This window comes from Salvelinus fontinalis, chromosome 26, assembly GCF_029448725.1.
Source record: "Salvelinus fontinalis isolate EN_2023a chromosome 26, ASM2944872v1, whole genome shotgun sequence".
NCBI lineage: Eukaryota > Metazoa > Chordata > Actinopteri > Salmoniformes > Salmonidae > Salvelinus > Salvelinus fontinalis.
In genome coordinates, this window is record NC_074690.1 from 4,988,670 (window position 1) to 5,009,500 (window position 20,831).

The 20,831-nt window shown below is 48.6% G+C and overlaps 1 protein-coding gene across 1 annotated transcript in view; it reads left to right on the forward strand.

Moving 5' to 3' along the window:
• LOC129823577 (ubiquitin carboxyl-terminal hydrolase 33-like) overlaps nt 1–20,831 on the forward strand; it is a 110,015-nt gene that overhangs the window by 9,579 nt on the left and 79,605 nt on the right. Inside the window, exons 2-7 of the mRNA XM_055882417.1 lie at nt 10,583–10,694; nt 11,098–11,151; nt 11,313–11,375; nt 14,679–14,831; nt 15,451–15,559; nt 18,938–19,007. Coding sequence (XP_055738392.1) covers nt 10,611–10,694; nt 11,098–11,151; nt 11,313–11,375; nt 14,679–14,831; nt 15,451–15,559; nt 18,938–19,007 — 533 coding nt within the window. The 5' untranslated portion in view covers nt 10,583–10,610. The remainder of the gene's footprint in view (nt 1–10,582; nt 10,695–11,097; nt 11,152–11,312; nt 11,376–14,678; nt 14,832–15,450; nt 15,560–18,937; nt 19,008–20,831) is intronic.

Below are 20,831 nucleotides of genomic sequence, written 5' to 3' on the forward strand. Positions count from 1 at the left end.
ACAGCAGGTCTGGGACAGGTAGGGGTTCCATAACCGCAGGCAGAAGAGTTGAAACTGGAATAGCAGCAAGGCCAGGCGGACTGAGGGCAGCAAGGAGTCACCACGGCCGGTAGTCCCGACGTATGGTCCTAGGGCTCAGGTCCTCCGAGAGAAAGAGAGAACGAGAGAATTAGAGAGAGCATACTTAAATTCACACAGGACACTGGATAAGACAGGAGAAGTACTCCAGGTATAACCAACTGACCCTAGCCCCCCGACACATAAACTACTGCAGCATAAATACTGGAGGCTGAGACAGGAGCGGTCAGGAGACACTGTGGCCCCATCCGAAGAAACCCCCGGACAGGGCCAAACAGGAAGGATATAACCCCACCCACTCTGCCAAAGCACAGCCCCCACACCACTAGAGGGATATCCTCAACCACCAACTTACAATCCTGAGACAAGGCCGAGTATAGCCCACAAAGGTCTCCACCACAGCACAACCAAAGGGGGGCGCCAACCCAGACAGGAAGTTCACGTCAGTAACTCAACCCACTCAAGTGACGCACCCCTCCTAGGGACGGCATGAAAGAGCACCAGCAAGCCAGTGACTCAGCCCCAGTAACAGGGTTAGAGGCAGAGAATCCCAGTGGAGAGAGGGGAACCGGCCCTGGAGAGACAGCAAGGGCGGTTCGTTGCTCCAGAGCCTTTCCGTTCACCTTCACACTCCTGGGCCAGACTACACTCAATCATATGACCTACTGAAGAGATAAGTCTTCAGTAAAGACTTAAAGGTTGAGACCGAGTCTGCGTCTCTCACATGGGTAGGCAGACTGTTCCATAAAAATGGAGATCTATAGGAGAAAGCCCTGCCTCCAGCTGTTTGCTTAGAAATTTTAGGGACAATTAGGAGGCCTGCGTCTTGTGACCGTAGCGTACGTGTAGGTATGTACGGCAGGACCAACTCGGAAAGATAGGTAGGAGCAAGCCCATGTAACGCTTTATAGGTTAACAGTAAAACCTTGAAATCAGCCCTTGCCTTAACGGGAAGCCAGTGTAGGGAAGCTAGCACTGGAGTAATATGATCAAATTTCTTGGTTCTAGTCAGGATTCTAGCAGCCGTATTTAGCACTAACTGAAGTTTATTTAGTGCTTTATCCGGGTAGCTGGAAAGTAGAGCATTGCAGTAGTCTAACCTAGAAGTGACAAATGCATGGATTAATTTTTCTGCATCATTTTTGGACAGAAAATGTCTGATTTTTTGCAATGTTACGTAGATGGAAAAAAGCTGTCCTTGAAACAGTCTTGATATGTTCGTCAAAAGAGAGATCAGGGTCAAGAGTAACGCCGAGGTCCTTCACAGTTTTATTTGAGACGACTTTACAACCATCAAGATGAATTGTCAGATTTAACAGAAGATCTCTGTTTCTTGGGACCTGGAACAAGCATCTCTGGTTTTTCCGAGCTTAAAAGTAGAAAGTTTTTAGCCATCCACTTCCTTATGTCTGAAACACAGGCTTCTAGCGAGGGCAATTTTGGGGCTTCACCATGTTTCATTGAAATGTACAGCTGTGTGTCATCTGCATAGCAGTGAAAGTTAACATTATGTTTTCGAATAACATCCCCAAGAGGTAAAATATATAGTGAAAACAATAGTGGTCCTAAAACGGAACCTTGAGGAACACCGAAATGTACAGTTGATTTGTCAGAGGACAGACCATTCACAGAGACAAACTGATATCTTTCCGACAGGTAAGATCTAAACCAGGCCAGAACTTGTCCGTGTAGACCAATTTGGGTTTCCAGTCTCTCCAAAAGAATGTGGTGATCGATGGTGTCAAAGGCAGCACTAAGGTCTAGTAGCACGAGGACAGATGCAGAGCCTCGGTCTGACGCCATTAAAAGGTCATTTACCACCTTCACAAGTGCAGTCTCAGTGCTATGATGGGGTCTAAAACCAGACTGAAGCATTTCGTATACATTGTTTGTCTTCAGAAAGGCAGTGAGTTGCTGCGCAGCAGCTTTTTCTAAAATTTTTGAGAGGAATGGAAGATTTGATATAGGCCGATAGTTTTTTATATTTTCCGGGTCAAGGTTTGGCTTTTTCAAGAGAGGCTTTATCACTGCCACTTTTAGTGAGTTTGGTACACATCCGGTGGATAGAGAGCTGTTTATTATGTTCAACATAGGAGGGCCAAGCACAGGAAGCAGCTCCTTCAGCAGTTTAGTAGGAATAGGATCCAGTATGCAGCTTGAAGGTTTAGAGGCCATGATTATTTTCATCATTGTGTCAAGAGATATAGTACTAAAACACTTAAGTGTCTCTCCCGATCCCAGGCCCTCGCAGAGCTGTGCAGATCCAGGACAGCTAAGCCCTGGAGGAATACGCAGATTCAAAGAGGAGTCCGTAATTTGCTTTCTAATGGTCATGATCTTTTCCTCAAAGAAGTTCATGAATTTATTACTGCTGAAGTGAAAGCCATCCTCTCTTTGGGAATGCTGCTTTTTAGTTAGCTTTGCAACAGTATCAAAAAGAAATTTTGGATTGTTCTTATTTTCCTCGATTAAGTTGGAAAAGTAGGATGATCGAGCAGCAGTGAGGGCTCTTCGGTACTGCACGGTACTGTCTTTCCAAGCTAGTCGGAAGACTTCCAGTTTTGTGTGGCGCCATTTCCGTTCCAATTTCCTGGAAGCTTGCTTCAAAGCTCGGGTATTTTCTGTATACCAGGGAGCTAGTTTCTTATGACAAATGTTTTTCGTTTTTAGGGGTGCAACTGCATCTAGGGTATTGCGCAAGGTTAAATTGAGTTCCTCAGTTAAGTGGTTAACTGATTTTTGTCCTCTGACGTCCTTGGGTAGGCAGAAGGAGTCTGGAAGGGCATCAAGGAATTTTTGTGTTGTCTGAGAATTTATAGCACGACTTTTGATGCTCCTTGGTTGGGGTCTGAGCAGATTATTTGTTGCGATTGCAAACGTAATAAAATGGTGGTCCGATAGTCCAGGATTATGTGGAAAAACATTAAGATCTACAACATTTATTCCATGGGACAAAACTAGGTCCAGAGTATGACTGTGGCAGTGAGTAGGTCCAGAGACATGTTGGACAAAACCCACTGAGTCGATGATGGCTCCGAAAGACTTTGTGGGTCTGTGGACTTCTCCATGTGAATATTAAAATCACCAAAAATTAGAATATGATCTGCTATGACTACAAGGTCTGATAGGAATTCAGGAAACTCAGAGAGGAACGCTGTATATGGCCCAGGAAGCCTGTAAACAGTAGCTATAAAAAGTGATTGAGTAGGCTGCATAGATTTCATGACTAGAAGCTCAAAAGACGAAAACGCCATTTTTTTTTTTGTAAATTGAAATTTGCTATCGTAGATGTTAGCAACACCTCCGCCTTTGCGGGATGCACGGGGGATATGGTCACTAGTGTAACCAGGAGGTGAGGCCTCATTTAACACAGTAAATTCATCAGGCTTAAGCCATGTTTCAGTCAGGCCAATCACATCAAGATTATGATCAGTGATTAGTTCATTGACTATGACTGCCTTTGAAGTGAGGGATCTAACATTAAGTAACCCTATTTTGAGATGTGAGGTATCACGATCTCTTTCAATAATGGCAGGAATGGAGGAGGTCTTTATCCTAGTGAGATTGCTAAGGCGAACACCGCCATGTTTAGTTTTGCCCAACCTAGGTCGAGGCACAGACACAGTCTCAATGGGTATGGCTGAGCTGACTACACTGACTGTGCTATTGGCAGACTCCACTAAGCTGGCAGGTTGGCTAACAGCCTGCTGCCTGGCCTGCACCCTATTTCATTGTGGGGCTAGAGGAGTTAGAGCCCTGTCTATGTTTGTAGATAAGATGAGAGCACCCCTCCAGGTAGGATGGAGTCCGTCACTCCTTAGCAGGTCAGGCTTGGTCCTGTTTGTGGGTGAGTCCCAGAAAGAGGGCATATTATCTACAAATTCTATCTTTTGGGAGGGGCAGAAAACAGTTTTCAACCAGCGATTGAGTGCTGAGACTCTGCTGTAGAGCTCATCACTCCCCCTAACTGGGAGGAGGCCAGAGACTCTGCTGTAGAGCTCGTCACTCCCCCTAACTGGGAGGGGGCCAGAGACTCTGCTGTAGAGCTCGTCACTCCCCCTAACTGGGAGGGGCCAGAGACTCTGCTGTAGAGCTCGTCACTCCCCCTAACTGGGAGGGGGCCAGAGACTCTGCTGTAGAGCTCATCACTCCCCCTAACTGGGAGGGGCCAGAGACTCTGCTGTAGAGCTCATCACTCCCCCTAACTGGGAGGGGCCAGAGACTCTGCTGTAGAGCTCATCACTCCCCCTAACTGGGAGGGGCCAGAGACTCTGCTGTAGAGCTCATCACTCCCCCTAACTGGGAGGGGCCAGAGACTCTGCTGTAGAGCTCATCACTCCCCCTAACTGGGAGGGGCCAGAGACTCTGCTGTAGAGCTCATCACTCCCCCTAACTGGGAGGGGCCAGAGACTCTGCTGTAGAGCTCGTCACTCCCCCTAACTGGGAGGGGCCAGAGACTCTGCTGTAGAGCTCATCACTCCCCCTAACTGGGAGGGGCCAGAGACTCTGCTGTAGAGCTCATCACTCCCCCTAACTGGGAGGGGCCAGAGACTCTGCTGTAGAGCTCGTCACTCCCCCTAACTGGGAGGGGGCCAGAGACTCTGCTGTAGAGCTCATCACTCCCCCTAACTGGGAGGGGCCAGAGACTCTGCTGTAGAGCTCATCACTCCCCCTAACTGGGAGGGGGCCAGAGACTCTGCTGTAGAGCTCATCACTCCCCCTAACTGGGAGGGGGCCAGAGACAATTACTCGATGCCGACACATCTTTCTAGCTGATTTACACGCTGAAGCTATGTTGCACTTGGTGACCTCTGACTGTTTCATCCTAACATCGTTGGTGCCGACGTGGATAACAATATCTCTATACTCTCTACACTCGCCAGATTTAGCTTTAGCCAGCACCATCTTAAGATTAGCCTTAACGTCGGTAGCCCTGCCCCCTGGTAAACAGTGTATGATCGCTGGGTGATTCGTTTTAAGTCTAATACTGCGGGTAATGGAGTCGCCAATGACTAGGGTTTTCAATTTGTCAGAGCTAACGGTGGGAGCCTTCGGCGTCTCAGACCCCGTAACGGGAGTAGAGACAAGAGAAGACTCAGACTCAGACTCCGACTCGCTACATAATGGGGAAAACCGGTTGAAAGTTTCTGTCGGCTGAATGAGCGACACCGGTTGAGCATTCCAACAGCATTTCCCTCCAGAAGCCATGAGAAAGTTGTCCGGCTGCGGGGACTGTGCGGGGGGATTTATACTAACGTTACTATCTGTACTTACTGGTGGCACAGACGCTGTTTCTTCCTTTCCTACACTGAAATTACCCTTGCCTAACGATTGCGTCTGAAGCTGGGCTTGCAGCACAGCTATTTTCGCCGTAAGGCGATCGTTCTCCTGTATATTATGAGTACAGCGACTGCAATTAGAAGACATCATGTTAATGTTACTACTTAGCTTCGGCTGTTGAAGGTGTTGACGAACCATGTCCAGATAAAGCGTCCGGAGTGAAAAAGTTGAATGAGGGAAAAAAGTTGCGATGGAAAAACTAAAAATATAAACGGTAATTAAAAACAGAAACAAAACAAAAAACGTAAAGTTGTCAGCTAGCAAAGTAAAGTAAAGTTGGCAGCAAAACGCACAGCAACACGTCTGCAGATTCCATCTCAGAAATCTCAGAAATACATCTCAGGTACACCTCCAATTGACTCAAATGATATCAATTAGCCTATCAGAATCTTCATTTTCTGGAATTTTCCAAGCTGTTTAAAGGCACAGTCAACTTAGTGGATGTAAACTTCTGACCCACTGGAATTGTGATACAGTGAAATAATCTGTCTGTAAACAATTGTTGGAAAAATGACTTGTGTCATGCACTAAGTAGATGTCTTAACTGACTTGCCAAAACTATAGTTTGTTAACAATAAATGTGTGGAGTGGTTGAAAAACGAGTTTTAATGACTCCAACCTAAGTGTATGTAAACTTCTGACTTTAACTGTATCTGTAACCTTGAGGGCAACCAGTGGGTCCATCTGGCTCACGTGGTCCCGTGTGGCTCAGTTGGTAGAGCATGGCGCTTGCAACGCCAGGGTTGTGGGTTCAATTCCCACGGGGGGACCAGGGTTCAATTCCCACGGGGGGACCAGGATGAATATGTATGAACTTTCCAATTTGTAAGTCGCTCTGGATAAGAGCGTCTGCTAAATGACTTAAATGTAAATGTAAATGTAAATCTCCTCTATACCACCCACCTGGTAGTGTGGTGGATGGGACTACCAGCTCTCTGTAACCTAGAGGGCAACCAGTGGGTCCGTCTCCTCTATACCACCCACCTGGTAGTGTGGTGGATGGGACTACCAGCTCTCTGTAACCTAGAGGGCAACAAGTGGGTCCGTCTCCTCTATACCACCCACCTGGTAGTGTGGTGGATGGGACTACCAGCTCTCTGTAACCTAGAGGGCAACCAGTGGGTCCGTCTACTCTATACCACCCACCTGGTAGTGTGGTGGATGGGACTACCAGCTCTCTGTAACCTAGAGGGCAACCAGTGGGTCCATCTCCTCTATACCACCCACCTGGTAGTGTGGTGGATGGGACTACCAGCTCTCTGTAACCTAGAGGACAACCAGTGGGTCCGTCTCCTCTATACCACCCACCTGGTAGTGTGGTGGATGGGACTACCAGCTCTCTGTAACCTAGAGGGCAACCAGTGGGTCCGTCTACTCTATACCACCCACCTGGTAGTGTGGTGGATGGGACTACCAGCTCTCTGTAACCTAGAGGGCAACCAGTGGGTCCATCTCCTCTATACCACCCACCTGGTAGTGTGGTGGATGGGACTACCAGCTCTCTGTAACCTAGAGGACAACCAGTGGGTCCGTCTCCTCTATACCACCCACCTGGTAGTGTGGTGGATGGGACTACCAGCTCTCTGTAACCTAGAGGTCAACCAGTGGGTCCGTCTCCTCTATACCACCCACCTGGTAGTGTGGTGGATGGGACTACCAGCTCTCTGTAACCTAGAGGGCAACCAGTGGGTCCATCTCCTCTATACCACCCACCTGGTAGTGTGGTGGATGGGACTACCAGCTCTCTGTAATCTAGAGGGCAACCAGTGGGTCCGTCTCCTCTATACCACCCACCTGGTAGTTTGGTGGATGGGACTACCAGCTCTCTGTAACCTAGAGGGCAACCAGTGGGTCCATCTCCTCTATACCACCCACCTGGTAGTGTGGTGGATGGGACTACCAGCTCTCTGTAACCTAGAGGGCAACCAGTGGGTCCATCTCCTCTATACCACCCACCTGGTAGTGTGGTGGATGGGACTACCAGCTCTCTGTAACCTAGAGGGCAACCAGTGGGTCCGTCTCCTCTATACCACCCACCTGGTAGTGTGGTGGATGGGACTACCAGCTCTCTGTAACCTAGAGGACAACCAGTGGGTCCGTCTCCTCTATACCACCCACCTGGTAGTGTGGTGGATGGGACTACCAGCTCTCTGTAACCTAGAGGGCAACCAGTGGGTCCGTCTCCTCTATACCACCCACCTGGTAGTGTGGTGGATGGGACTACCAGCTCTCTGTAACCTAGAGGACAACCAGTGGGTCCGTCTCCTCTATACCACCCACCTGGTAGTGTGGTGGATGGGACTACCAGCTCTCTGTAACCTAGAGGGCAACCAGTGGGTCCATCTCCTCTATACCACCCACCTGGTAGTGTGGTGGATGGGACTACCAGCTCTCTGTAATCTAGAGGGCAACCAGTGGGTCCGTCTCCTCTACACCACCCACCTGGTAGTTTGGTGGATGGGACTACCAGCTCTCTGTAACCTAGAGGGCAACCAGTGGGTCCATCTCCTCTATACCACCCACCTGGTAGTGTGGTGGATGGGACTACCAGCTCTCTGTAACCTAGAGGGCAACCAGTGGGTCCATCTCCTCTATACCACCCATCTGGTAGTGTGGTGGATGGGACTACCAGCTCTCTGTAACCTAGAGGACAACCAGTGGGTCCGTCTCCTCTATACCACCCATCTGGTAGTGTGGTGGATGGGACTACCAGCTCTCTGTAACCTAGAGGGCAACCAGTGGGTCCATCTCCTCTACAGTGGGGAGAACAAGTATTTGATACACTGCCGATTTTGCAGGTTTTCCTACTTACAAAGTATGTAGAGGTCTGTCATTTTTATCATAGGTACACTTCAACTGTGAGAGACGGAATCTAAAACAAAAATCCAGAAAATCACATTGTATGATTTTTAAGTAATTAATTTGCATTTTATTGCATGACATAAGTATTTGATCACCTACCAACCAGTAAGAATTCCGGCTCTCACAGACCTGTTAGTTTTTCTTTAAGAAGCCCTCCTGTTCTCCACTCATTACCTGTATTAACTGCACCTGTTTGAACTTGTTACCTGTATAAAAGACACCTGTCCACACATTCAATCAAACAGACTCCAACCTCTCCACAATGGCACAATACCAGAGAGCTGTGTAAGGACATCAGGGATAAAATTGTAGACCTGCACAAGACTGGGATGGGCTACAGGACAATAGGCAAGCAGCTTGGTGAGAAGGCAACAACTGTTGGCGCAATTATTAGTAAATGGAAGAAGTTCAAGATGACGGTCAATCCCCCTCGGTCTGGGGCTCCATGCAAGATCTGAACCAGTAAGGAATTAGTTGTGTTTGCTTTGTTAGGTTCTGTCTGTGAGAAGGCAAGTGCAGTATGAACGCCTGCAGAGAGAGAGAGAGGAGCAGCACCCCGTATGACAGTCACCCCCTAGTCTAAGGATATGTTATACCGTAGGTGCACATCGATTCAGCTGCTTCTATACCTTGGCTTCAAGGTTCTTTTTAACTGTTGAGCCAAAATGTTTTCTGCACTTTTTTTAAATTTCCATGATTGATCAAAACTAATTTGCTCATGTTGATGTGTGTATTTTGGTCTGCCTCTTTCGTCCTCACAACTAGTCAGAGATGAAGGTTGTCAGGCCTCTCGCCCCATTAGTACTGATGGGAGATCATCGGGCCATGGATAATATCTCTCTCTCAGAGATGAGAAGAGAAAGTTGTTTTGGGTTGATTACTATACGGTAGGACGTACACAGAGCAGACCTGGAAAAACCAGTTCTGCTGTCTGGAGCCTCCGGTTCCAACGGTGACAAGCAGGCAGACAGACAGCTTGGTGTTTGACAGGCAGGCAGACAGACAGCTTGGTGTTTGACAGGCAGGCAGACAGACAGCTTGGTGTTTGACAGGCAGGCAGACAGACAGCTTGGTGTTTGACAGGCAGGCAGACAGACAGCTTGGTGTTTGACAGGCAGGCAGACAGACAGCTTGGTGTTTGACAGGCAGGCACAGACAGCTTGGTGTTTGACAGGCAGGCAGACAGACAGCTTGGTGTTTGACAGGCAGGCACAGACAGCTTGGTGTTTGACAGGCAGGCAGACAGACAGCTTGGTGTTTGACAGGCAGGCAGACAGACAGCTTGGTGTTTGACAGGCAGACAGACAGTATTACAACTCTCCCTGACCCGGCCCAGACAGACAGCTTGGTGTTTGACAGGCAGACAGACAGTATTACAACTCTCCCTGACCCGGCCCAGACAGACAGCTTGGTGTTTGACAGGCAGACAGACAGTATTACAACTCTCTCTGACCCGGCCCAGACAGACAGCTTGGTGTTTGACAGGCAGACAGACAGTATTACAACTCTCTCTGACCCGGCCCAGACAGACAGCTTGGTGTTTGACAGGCAGACAGACAGTATTACAACTCTCTCTGACCCGGCTCAGACAGACTGTCCCTGTTGTGGTACCAGCTGGTGTAGGAACAAGTTCTGTGTGATTTTTACAGATGGCCATTTGTGCATTTGACTGTTCATCTGTACAATATGTTTATTGTAAGAGAGATACTGATTATTTTGTACCATATTCCATTAATGTTTTATCTATGCTGTCTATTGTGGATAAAGACTTGGACATAATTGTTCATTGTTTTCTGAAAGGTATTTTTATATGAATTTTAAGTGTTTAACAAATGTTGGCAGACTGAGTTGCCTAAAACTTAACATAGTGCCAAATAGTTTCTTAACTTCCTTTTATTGTTGACAGCAGCCTACCACCCTGCATACCACTGTGTTAGGCAGCAGCATACCACCCTGCATACCACTACTGGCTTGCTGCTGAAGCTAAGCAGGGTTGGTCCTGGATGGAAGACCAGATGGTGTTGGAGGGCCAGTAGGAGGCACTCTTTCCTCTGGTCTAAAAAATGCCCCAGGGCAGTGATTGGGGACATTGCCCTGTGTAGGGTGCTGTCTTTTGGCTAGGATGTTAAATGGGTGTCCTGACTCTCTGTGGTCACTTGAATGCCCATGACTGTGTTTTTACCTCTCTCTCTTTCTGCCCCCCTCCCTCTTTCTCTCCCTCGCTCTCTTCCCCCCCCATCTCCCTCTCTCTCTTTCTGCCCCCCTCCCTCTCTCTTTCTCCCCCCTCTTTCTCCCCCCTCAGACAGGTGAGGTACAGGTTCAGGTGAGTGATGCCTGTGTGTTCCAGCAGTGACTGTCCCCATCTACAGTGTGTAGGAGAGATCACCAAGGAAGAACTCATCCACAAGTCACATGTGAGTCCTATCCGTAGTCCTGTGCTGCTAAGTCCCCCCCCCCCCCCGTAGTCCTGTGCTACTAAGTCCCCCCCCCGTAGTCCTGTGCTACTAAGTCCCCCCCCCGTAGTCCTGTGCTACTAAGTCCCCCCCCCCCGTAGTCCTGTGCTACTAAGTCCCCCCCCGTAGTCCTGTGCTGCTAAGTCCCCCCCCCCCCCCCCCCCCCCGTAGTCCTTAGCTGGAATAGAAACAATAATTAAATGGCCAAGGCCTGAATGTTTTACAAGAAATGAGGATGTTGTCATTGGAGAAGGCCTTGCTCTATCATGTTACCGTTTTGTAGCTGCTGTCTGTCTGGGATTATTATGTCGTCTCAATGGTCTGGTCACTGGAGCTAGTTGGTTGTGTTGGTGTGTGTTTCAAGGGCCAGTGCCAAGACTGCAAAGTTGGAGGACCAAATCTGTGGGCGTGTCTGGAGGTGAGTGAAAAGTCTGAGTTTGGGAAAAGTTGTCACAATTTTAAGACTTATTTGTAATGTTTTGTAACTCATTGTGACCTTTATTTAGAAAGTTGTGTGGTTACCATTTGGCCTCATGCAAATTGACTGTTGTATAAATCCATTGTTTTCTGTGTTTGTAGAATGGCTGTGTGTATGTGGGCTGTGGAGAATCTCACACTGACCACAGCACCATCCACTCACAGGTGAGTGACCCTTGACCTCTACACCTCCCACACACACCTACAGGACTAGATCAATATTCAGGATGGTTCAGGAGACACCTACAGGACTAGATCAATATTCAGGATGGTTCAGGAGACACCTACAGGACTAGATCAATATTCAGGATGGTTCAGGAGACGCCTACAGGACTAGATCAATATTCAGGATGGTTCAGGAGATAATGAGTAAAGATGTGTGATGGAGGGAGAAAGAATGAAGTGTGAAGCGGCAAAAGTGGGAAGTGTTGGAGAGAGAGAGTGATTAGGGAAGAAACGATGAGAGGTGAAAGGGATGTTGGCGGAGACGAGAGTTCCAGTTCCTAGAGAGGTGAAAGGGATGTTGGAGACGAGAGTCCCAGTTCCTAGAGAGGTGAAAGGGATGTTGGAGGAGACGAGAGTCCCAGTTCCTAGAGAGGTGAAAGGGATGTTGGAAGAGACGAGAGTCCCAGTTCCTAGAGAGGTGAAAGGGATGTTGGAGGAGACGAGAGTCCCAGTTCCTAGAGAGGTGAAAGGGATGTTGGAGACGAGAGTCCCAGTTCCTAGAGAGGTGAAAGGGATGTTGGCAGAGACGAGAGTCCCAGTTCCTAGAGAGGTGAAAGGGATGTTGGCGGAGACGAGAGTCCCAGTTCCTAGAGAGGTGAAAGGGATGTTGGCGGAGACGAGAGTCTCAGTTCCTAGAGAGGTGAAAGGGATGTTGGCGGAGACGAGAGTCCCAGTTCCTAGAGAGGTGAAAGGGATGTTGGCGGAGACGAGAGTCCCAGTTCCTAGAGAGGTGAAAGGGATGTTGGAGGAGACGAGAGTCCCAGTTCCTAGAGAGGTGAAAGGGATGTTGGCGGAGACGAGAGTCTCAGTTCCTAGAGAGGTGAAAGGGATGTTGGAGGAGACGAGTCCCAGTTCCTAGAGAGGTGAAAGGGATGTTGGAGGAGACGAGAGTCCCAGTTCCTAGAGAGGTGAAAGGGATGTTGGAGGAGACGAGAGTCCCAGTTCCTGGAGAGGTGAAAGGGATGTTGGAGACGAGAGTCCCAGTTCCTAGAGAGGTGAAAGGGATGTTGGAGGAGACGAGAGTCTCAGTTCCTAGAGGGGTGAAAGGGATGTTGGAGGAGACGAGAGTCTCAGTTCCTAGAGAGGTGAAAGGGATGTTGGCGGAGACGAGTCCCAGTTCCTAGAGAGGTGAAAGGGATGTTGGAGGAGACGAGAGTCCCAGTTCCTAGAGAGGTGAAAGGGATGTTGGAGACGAGAGTCCCAGTTCCTAGAGAGGTGAAAGGGATGTTGGAGGAGACGAGAGTCCCAGTTCCTAGAGAGGTGAAAGGGATGTTGGAGACGAGAGTCCCAGTTCCTAGAGAGGTGAAAGGGATGTTGGCAGAGACGAGAGTCCCAGTTCCTAGAGAGGTGAAAGGGATGTTGGCGGAGACGAGTCCCTGTTCCTAGAGAGGTGAAAGGGATGTTGGAGACGAGAGTCTCAGTTCCTAGAGAGGTGAAAGGGATGTTGGCGGAGACGAGAGTCCCAGTTCCTAGAGAGGTGAAAGGGATGTTGGAGACGAGAGTCTCAGTTCCTGGAGAGGTGAAAGGGATGTTGGAGGAGACGAGAGTCCCAGTTCCTAGAGAGGTGAAAGGGATGTTGGAGGAGACGAGAGTCCCAGTTCCTAGAGAGGTGAAAGGGATGTTGGAGGAGACGAGAGTCCCAGTTCCTAGAGAGGTGAAAGGGATGTTGGAGGAGACGAGAGTCCCAGTTCCTGGAGAGGTGAAAGGGATGTTGGAGGAGACGTGAGTCCCAGTTCCTAGAGAGGTGAAAGGGATGTTGGAGGAGACGAGAGTCTCAGTTCCTAGAGAGGTGAAAGGGATGTTGGAGGAGACGAGAGTCCCAGTTCCTGGAGAGGTGAAAAGGATGTTGGAGGAGACGAGAGTCCCAGTTCCTAGAGAGGTGAAAGGGATGTTGGCGGAGACGAGAGTCTCAGTTCCTAGAGAGGTGAAAGGGATGTTGGAGGAGACGAGAGTCCCAGTTCCTAGAGAGGTGAAAGGGATGTTGGCGGAGACGAGAGTCTCAGTTCCTAGAGAGGTGAAAGGGATGTTGGCGGAGACGAGAGTCCCAGTTCCTAGAGAGGTGAAAGGGATGTTGGCGGAGACGAGAGTCCCAGTTCCTAGAGAGGTGAAAGGGATGTTGGAGGAGACGAGAGTCCCAGTTCCTAGAGAGGTGAAAGGGATGTTGGAGACGAGAGTCCCAGTTCCTAGAGAGGTGAAAGGGATGTTGGAGGAGACGAGAGTCCCAGTTCCTAGAGAGGTGAAAGGGATGTTGGAGACGAGAGTCCCAGTTCCTAGAGAGGTGAAAGGGATGTTGGAGGAGACGAGAGTCCCAGTTCCTAGAGAGGTGAAAGGGATGTTGGAGGAGACCAGAGTCCCAGTTCCTAGAGAGGTGAAAGGGATGTTGGAGGAGACCAGAGTCCCAGTTCCTAGAGAGGTGAAAGGGATGTTGGAGGAGACGAGAGTCCCAGTTCCTAGAGAGGTGAAAGGGATGTTGGAGGAGACGAGAGTCCCAGTTCCTAGAGAGGTGAAAGGGATGTTGGAGGAGACGAGAGTCCCAGTTCCTAGAGAGGTGAAAGGGATGTTGGAGGAGACGAGAGTCCCAGTTCCTAGAGAGGTGAAAGGGATGTTGGCGGAGACGAGAGTCCCAGTTCCAATTGCATCACATGAGTGTACAAAACATGAATAACATTAGGATTTTTTATAATTGAGACATGGATTGTGTATGTGTTTCATTGAGGGCAAGACAAAATATTTTAGAACCTTTTGAAGGGGATATGGTAGTACGTGACAGTTGCACCGGTTTGTGTCAAGAACTGCAACACTGCTGGGTTTTTCACGCTCAACAGACGTGTTAGAAATGAGGATTTCCTGTCTAGTCGCAGAAGGAGGATTTTCCGGTCTCTACCCTCGCATAAGGATTTTCCGGTCTAGTCTCTACCCTCGCAGAAGGATTTTCCGGTCTAGTCTCTACCCTCGCAGAAGGATTTTCCGGTCTAGTCTCTACCCTCGCAGAAGGATTTTCCGGTCTAGTCTCTACCCTCGCAGAAGGATTTTCCGGTCTAGTCTCTACCCTCGCAGAAGTCCCTCCCCGATCCGTGTGGTCACAGACACACGTTAGGCACTCCTGGCGAAGAAGTTTAAGCACCGCCTTCTCCCAATCCTGATAGGTCCAAATAACCAGTGAGAATAACCCTAGAAACATGAACATGTTTATAAGGTGTTTATAACCCCCTTCGTAACGTGTTTATAACCCCTCTATAACAGGAGACGGGGCACAACCTGACAGTGAACCTGACCACTCTGAGGGTGTGGTGTTATGCCTGTGGGAAAGAGGTGTTCCTGGAGCGTAACCCGGGCCCTCACTGCCCTGTGCCCAGCTCCAAGACCCTCACATCAACGCTCACCAACAACACACAGGTGATGTTACGCTCTGAAACCAACATTGCTTGGTTGGTTGATTGACATGCTGATTGGTTGGTCGATTTTATTTATTGGTCGGTTGATTGATTCATACATTCATTGAGTAATTGATAGATTGATCCCTGAATTCATTGCGATTGAGTGATTGATACCTGAATTGATTAATACCTGAATTGATGCCTAGATTGATTTATACCTAGGTTGATAACTAATTGATTGATACCTGAATTGATAGATTGACTGATACCTTGATTGGTTGATTGACTGATACCTTGATTGGTTGATTGACTGATACCTTGATTGGTTGGTTGATTGACTAATTAACGACTGAATCTCAAATCATTATGTTCCCTCATTATTAAAACTGTTGTCTATAGCTAAAGCCTCAACCCCGACCAAATCAACCTATACCATGAACACTGTACAGATTCAATCATATTGTTAATGATTATTTCACATCCTTTGAGACCACGTTTAAAGTCCATAATCTTTCAGTTATCAGTTATGTAACGTTGTTTTCTGTCTTTACGTAAAATGCTGTTCCACTGTTGTCTCCTCGCGCTGCTGATAGGTCACTGTGTTTTTTATGTTTCTAATTGGCTCTTCTGTCCCCCAGGAGGGTAGCAGGGTGCTGGGCCGCTCCACCTCTCTGAGACTGCCCCCTACTGGTGGCTGTGAAGACCTGGGCATGGAGACTGAGGAGGAGGAGGAGCTCCGCCCCAGAGGTAGTAGCATATTCCGTAGAGCATCATGTGTTTACGCAATGTGACATGCCTGGATTTTTACCTTTTTTTATTTAAAGCTGCAATATGTCAATTTTTGGGTGACCCTGACCAAATTCACATAGAAGTGTGTGTTATAGATCTGTCATTCGCAATTAAAGCCTGTCTAAGAAGCGGTAGATCTGTTCTATGTGTGCTATTTCTATGCTTCCCGTTCTTAAGTTTCATTTACGAGTCTTTTATCTTTATCTTTTTTACACCAGCTTCAAACAGCTGAAAATACAATACTTTTGGTTCTGGAAAATGTATTTCTCAACGGTTTAGATGGTACAATGATTATCTACACTAGACTTGCTTGTTGTTGTCACATAAACTGAAATTAGGCGAACTATTAGAATTTTAACAACCAGGAAATGGCGGCGCGATGTCAGCATAGTGCAGCTTTAAAACGTTTTTATTAAACTGTACAACATCATCTTAATTTCAATCAATCAATCAATCAATCAATCAATCAATCGTATTTATTAAGCCCTTCTTACATCAGTTGATATCTCAAAGTGCTGTACAGAAACCCAGCCTAAAACCCCAAACAGCAAGCAATGCAGGTGTAGAAGCACATTTCTGACCAGGGCTTAAAATACAGGATCACATGATATGACTAATATGTTGATAATGTTAAACTGACTGAATTCCTCTGGACCATAATTCCCAAGTCTCTCAGCTGATCTCCTCCTCCTGGACCATAGTTCCCAAGTCTCTCAGCTGATCTCTTCCTCTGGACCATAGTTCCCAAGTCTCTCAGCTGATCTCCTCCTCTGGACCATAGTTCCCAAGTCTCTCAGCTGATCTCTTCCTCTGGACCATAGTTCCCAAGTCTCTCAGCTGATCTCTACCTCTGGACCATAGTTCCCAAGTCTCTCAGCTGATCTCCTCCTCCTGGACCATAGTTCCCAAGTCTCTCAGCTGATCTCTTCCTCTGGACCATAGTTCCCAAGTCTCTCAGCTGATCTCCTCCTCTGGACCATAGTTCCCAAGTCTCTCAGCTGATCTCTTCCTCTGGACCATAGTTCCCAAGTCTCTCAGCTGATCTCCTCCTCTGGACCATAGTTCCCAAGTCTCTCAGCTGATCTCTACCTCTGGACCATAGTTCCCAAGTCTCTCAGCTGATCTCTACCTCTGGACCATAGTTCCCAAGTCTCTCAGCTGATCTCTTCCTCTGGACCATAGTTCCCAAGTCTCTCAGCTGATCTCTTCCTCTGGACCATAGTTCCCAAGTCTCTCAGCTGATCTCTTCCTCTGGACCATAGTTCCCAAGTCTCTCAGCTGATCTCTTCCTCTGGACCATAGTTCCCAAGTCTCTCAGCTGATCTCTTCCTCTGGACCATAGTTCCCAAGTCTCTCAGCTGATCATCTCCTCTGGACCATAGTTCCCAAGTCTCTCAGCTGATCTCTACCTCTGGACCATAGTTCCCAAGTCTCTCAGCTGATCTCTTCCTCTGGACCATAGTTCCCAAGTCTCTCAGCTGATCTCTTCCTCTGGACCATAGTTCCCAAATCTCTCAGCTGATCTCTTCCTCTGGACCATAGTTCCCAAGTCTCTCAGCTGATCTCTTCCTCTGGACCATAGTTCCCAAGTCTCTCAGCTGATCTCTTCCTCCTGGACCATATTTCCCAAGTCTCTCAGCTGATCTCTTCCTCTGGACCATAGTTCCCAAGTCTCTCAGCTGATCTCTTCCTCTGGACCATAGTTCCCAAGTCTCTCAGCTGATCTCTTCCTCTGGACCATAATTCCCAAGTCTCTCAGCTGATCTCTTCCTCTGGACCATAGTTCCCAAGTCTCTCAGCTGATCTCTTCCTCTGGACCATAGTTCCCAAGTCTCTCAGCTGATCTCCTCCTCCTTGACCATAGTTCCCAAGTCTCTCAGCTGATCTCCTCCTCCTGGACCATAGTTCCCAAGTCTCTCAGCTGATCTCTTCCTCTGGACCATAGTTCCCAAGTCTCTCAGCTGATCTCCTCCTCTGGACCATAGTTCCCAAGTCTCTCAGCTGATCTCTTCCTCTGGACCATAGTTCCCAAGTCTCTCAGCTGATCTCTACCTCTGGACCATAGTTCCCAAGTCTCTCAGCTGATCTCCTCCTCCTGGACCATAGTTCCCAAGTCTCTCAGCTGATCTCTTCCTCTGGACCATAGTTCCCAAGTCTCTCAGCTGATCTCCTCCTCTGGACCATAGTTCCCAAGTCTCTCAGCTGATCTCTTCCTCTGGACCATAGTTCCCAAGTCTCTCAGCTGATCTCCTCCTCTGGACCATAGTTCCCAAGTCTCTCAGCTGATCTCTACCTCTGGACCATAGTTCCCAAGTCTCTCAGCTGATCTCTACCTCTGGACCATAGTTCCCAAGTCTCTCAGCTGATCTCTTCCTCTGGACCATAGTTCCCAAGTCTCTCAGCTGATCTCTTCCTCTGGACCATAGTTCCCAAGTCTCTCAGCTGATCTCTTCCTCTGGACCATAGTTCCCAAGTCTCTCAGCTGATCTCTTCCTCTGGACCATAGTTCCCAAGTCTCTCAGCTGATCTCTTCCTCTGGACCATAGTTCCCAAGTCTCTCAGCTGATCATCTCCTCTGGACCATAGTTCCCAAGTCTCTCAGCTGATCTCTACCTCTGGACCATAGTTCCCAAGTCTCTCAGCTGATCTCTTCCTCTGGACCATAGTTCCCAAGTCTCTCAGCTGATCTCTTCCTCTGGACCATAGTTCCCAAATCTCTCAGCTGATCTCTTCCTCTGGACCATAGTTCCCAAGTCTCTCAGCTGATCTCTTCCTCTGGACCATAGTTCCCAAGTCTCTCAGCTGATCTCTTCCTCCTGGACCATATTTCCCAAGTCTCTCAGCTGATCTCTTCCTCTGGACCATAGTTCCCAAGTCTCTCAGCTGATCTCTTCCTCTGGACCATAGTTCCCAAGTCTCTCAGCTGATCTCTTCCTCTGGACCATAATTCCCAAGTCTCTCAGCTGATCTCTTCCTCTGGACCATAGTTCCCAAGTCTCTCAGCTGATCTCTTCCTCTGGACCATAGTTCCCAAGTCTCTCAGCTGATCTCCTCCTCCTTGACCATAGTTCCCAAGTCTCTCAGCTGATCTCCTCCTCCTGGACCATAGTTCCCAAGTCTCTCAGCTGATCTCCTCCTCCTGGACCATAGTTCTCAAGTCTCTCAGCTGATCTCTTCGACCTAGTGCCAAATCAAACTCCTAGTAGTTAAACATTGACTAATGAATCGGGGCTAGTAGCTGGGTGGCATTCAGGATAGATGTGTGTGTGTATCTCAGGATAGATGTGTGCATGGTTAGTGTGTATCTCAGGATTGATGTGTGTGTCTCTCCACTAGGTCTGACGGGACTGAAGAACATAGGAAACACCTGCTTTATGAACGCAGCCCTGCAGGCCCTCTCTAACTGGTGAGAACCTCTACCAAACCCCTATCTAACCTTTCACCCTGACCCCAGCCCTCTCTAACTGGTGAGAACCTCTACCAAACCCTTATCTAACCTTTCACCCTGACCCCAGCCCTCTAACTGGTGAGAACCTCTACCAAACCCCTATCTAACCTTTCACCCTGACCCCAGCCCTCTCTAACTGGTGAGAACCTCTACCAAACCCCTATCTAACCTTTCACCCTGACCCCAACCCTCTCTAACTGGTGAGAACCTCTACCAAACCCCTATCTAACCTTTCACCCTGACCCCAGCCCTCTCTAACTGGTAAGAACCTCTACCAAACCCCTATCTAACCTTTCACCCTGACCCCAGCCCTCTCTAACTGGTGAGAACCTCTACCAAACCCTTATCTAACCTTTCACCCTGACCCCAGCCCTCTAACTGGTGAGAACCTCTACCAAACCCCTATCTAACCTTTCACCCTGACCCCAGCCCTCTCTATCTGGTGAGAACCTCTACCAAACCCTTATCTAACCTTTCACCCTGACCCCAGCCCTCTCTAACTGGTGAGAACCTCTACCAAACCCCTATCTAACCTTTCACCCTGACCCCAGCCCTGCAGGCCCTCTCTAACTGGTGAGAACCTCTACCAAACCCCTATCTGACCTTTCACCCTGACCCCAGCCCTCTCTAACTGGTGAGAACCTCTACCAAACCCCTATCTAACCTTTCACCCTGACCCCAGCCCTGCAGGCCCCCTCTAACTGGTGATAACCTCTACCAAACCCCTATCTGACCTTTCACCCTGACCCCAGCCCTCTCTAACTGGTGAGAACCTCTACCAAACCCCTATCTAACCTTTCACCCTGACCCCAGCCCCGCAGGCCCTCTCTAACTGGTGAGAACCTCTACCAAACCCCTATCTAACCTTTCACCCTGACCCCAGCCCTCTAACTGGTGAGAACCTCTACCAAACCCCTATCTAACCTTTCACCCTGACCCCAGCCCTCTCTAACTGGTGAGAACCTCTACCAAACCCCTATCTAACCTTTCACCCTGACCCCAGCCCTCTCTAACTGGTGAGAACCTTTGCCAAACCCCTATCTAACCTTTCACCCTGACCCCAGCCCTCTCTAACTGGTGAGAACCTCTACCAAACCCCTATCTAACCTTTCACCCTGACCCCAGCCCTCTCTAACTGGTGAGAACCTCTACCAAACCCCTATCTAACCTTTCACCCTGACCCCAGCCCTCTCTAACTGGTGAGAACCTCTACCAAACCCCTATCTAACCTTTCACCCTGACCCCAGCCCTCTCTAACTGGTGAGAACCTCTACCAAACCCCTATCTAACCTGTCACCCTGACCCCAGCCCTCTCTAACTGGTGAGAACCTCTACCAAACCCCTATCTAACCTTTCACCCTGACCCCAGCCCTGCAGGCCCTCTCTAACTGGTGAGAACCTGGTTGATGTCAACCATCTTCCTAACCTCTTGCCCTCCAGCCTATTAAGATGGAGAGGGAGAGACACACAAAGAAAGAGGTGGAATGGGTTCACACTCATGGAATGTTGCATAAAGCTTCATTATTCAATGTTTTACTGCGTCAGGGATCGTGGCCACAGACGTTTCGTCTTTACCAGCCTTCAGTGTCTAGGTACAACTTACTTTAATTCAAAATAGCATTTATAAAGAACTACAGATGAGCAGCAGGTGCTTCTAATCAGGGTTACCATAACAACAGATGAGCAGCAGGTGCTTCTAATCAGGGTTACCATAACAACAGATGAGCAGCAGGTGCTTCTAATCAGGGTTACCATAACAGATGAGCAGCAGGTGCTTCTAAT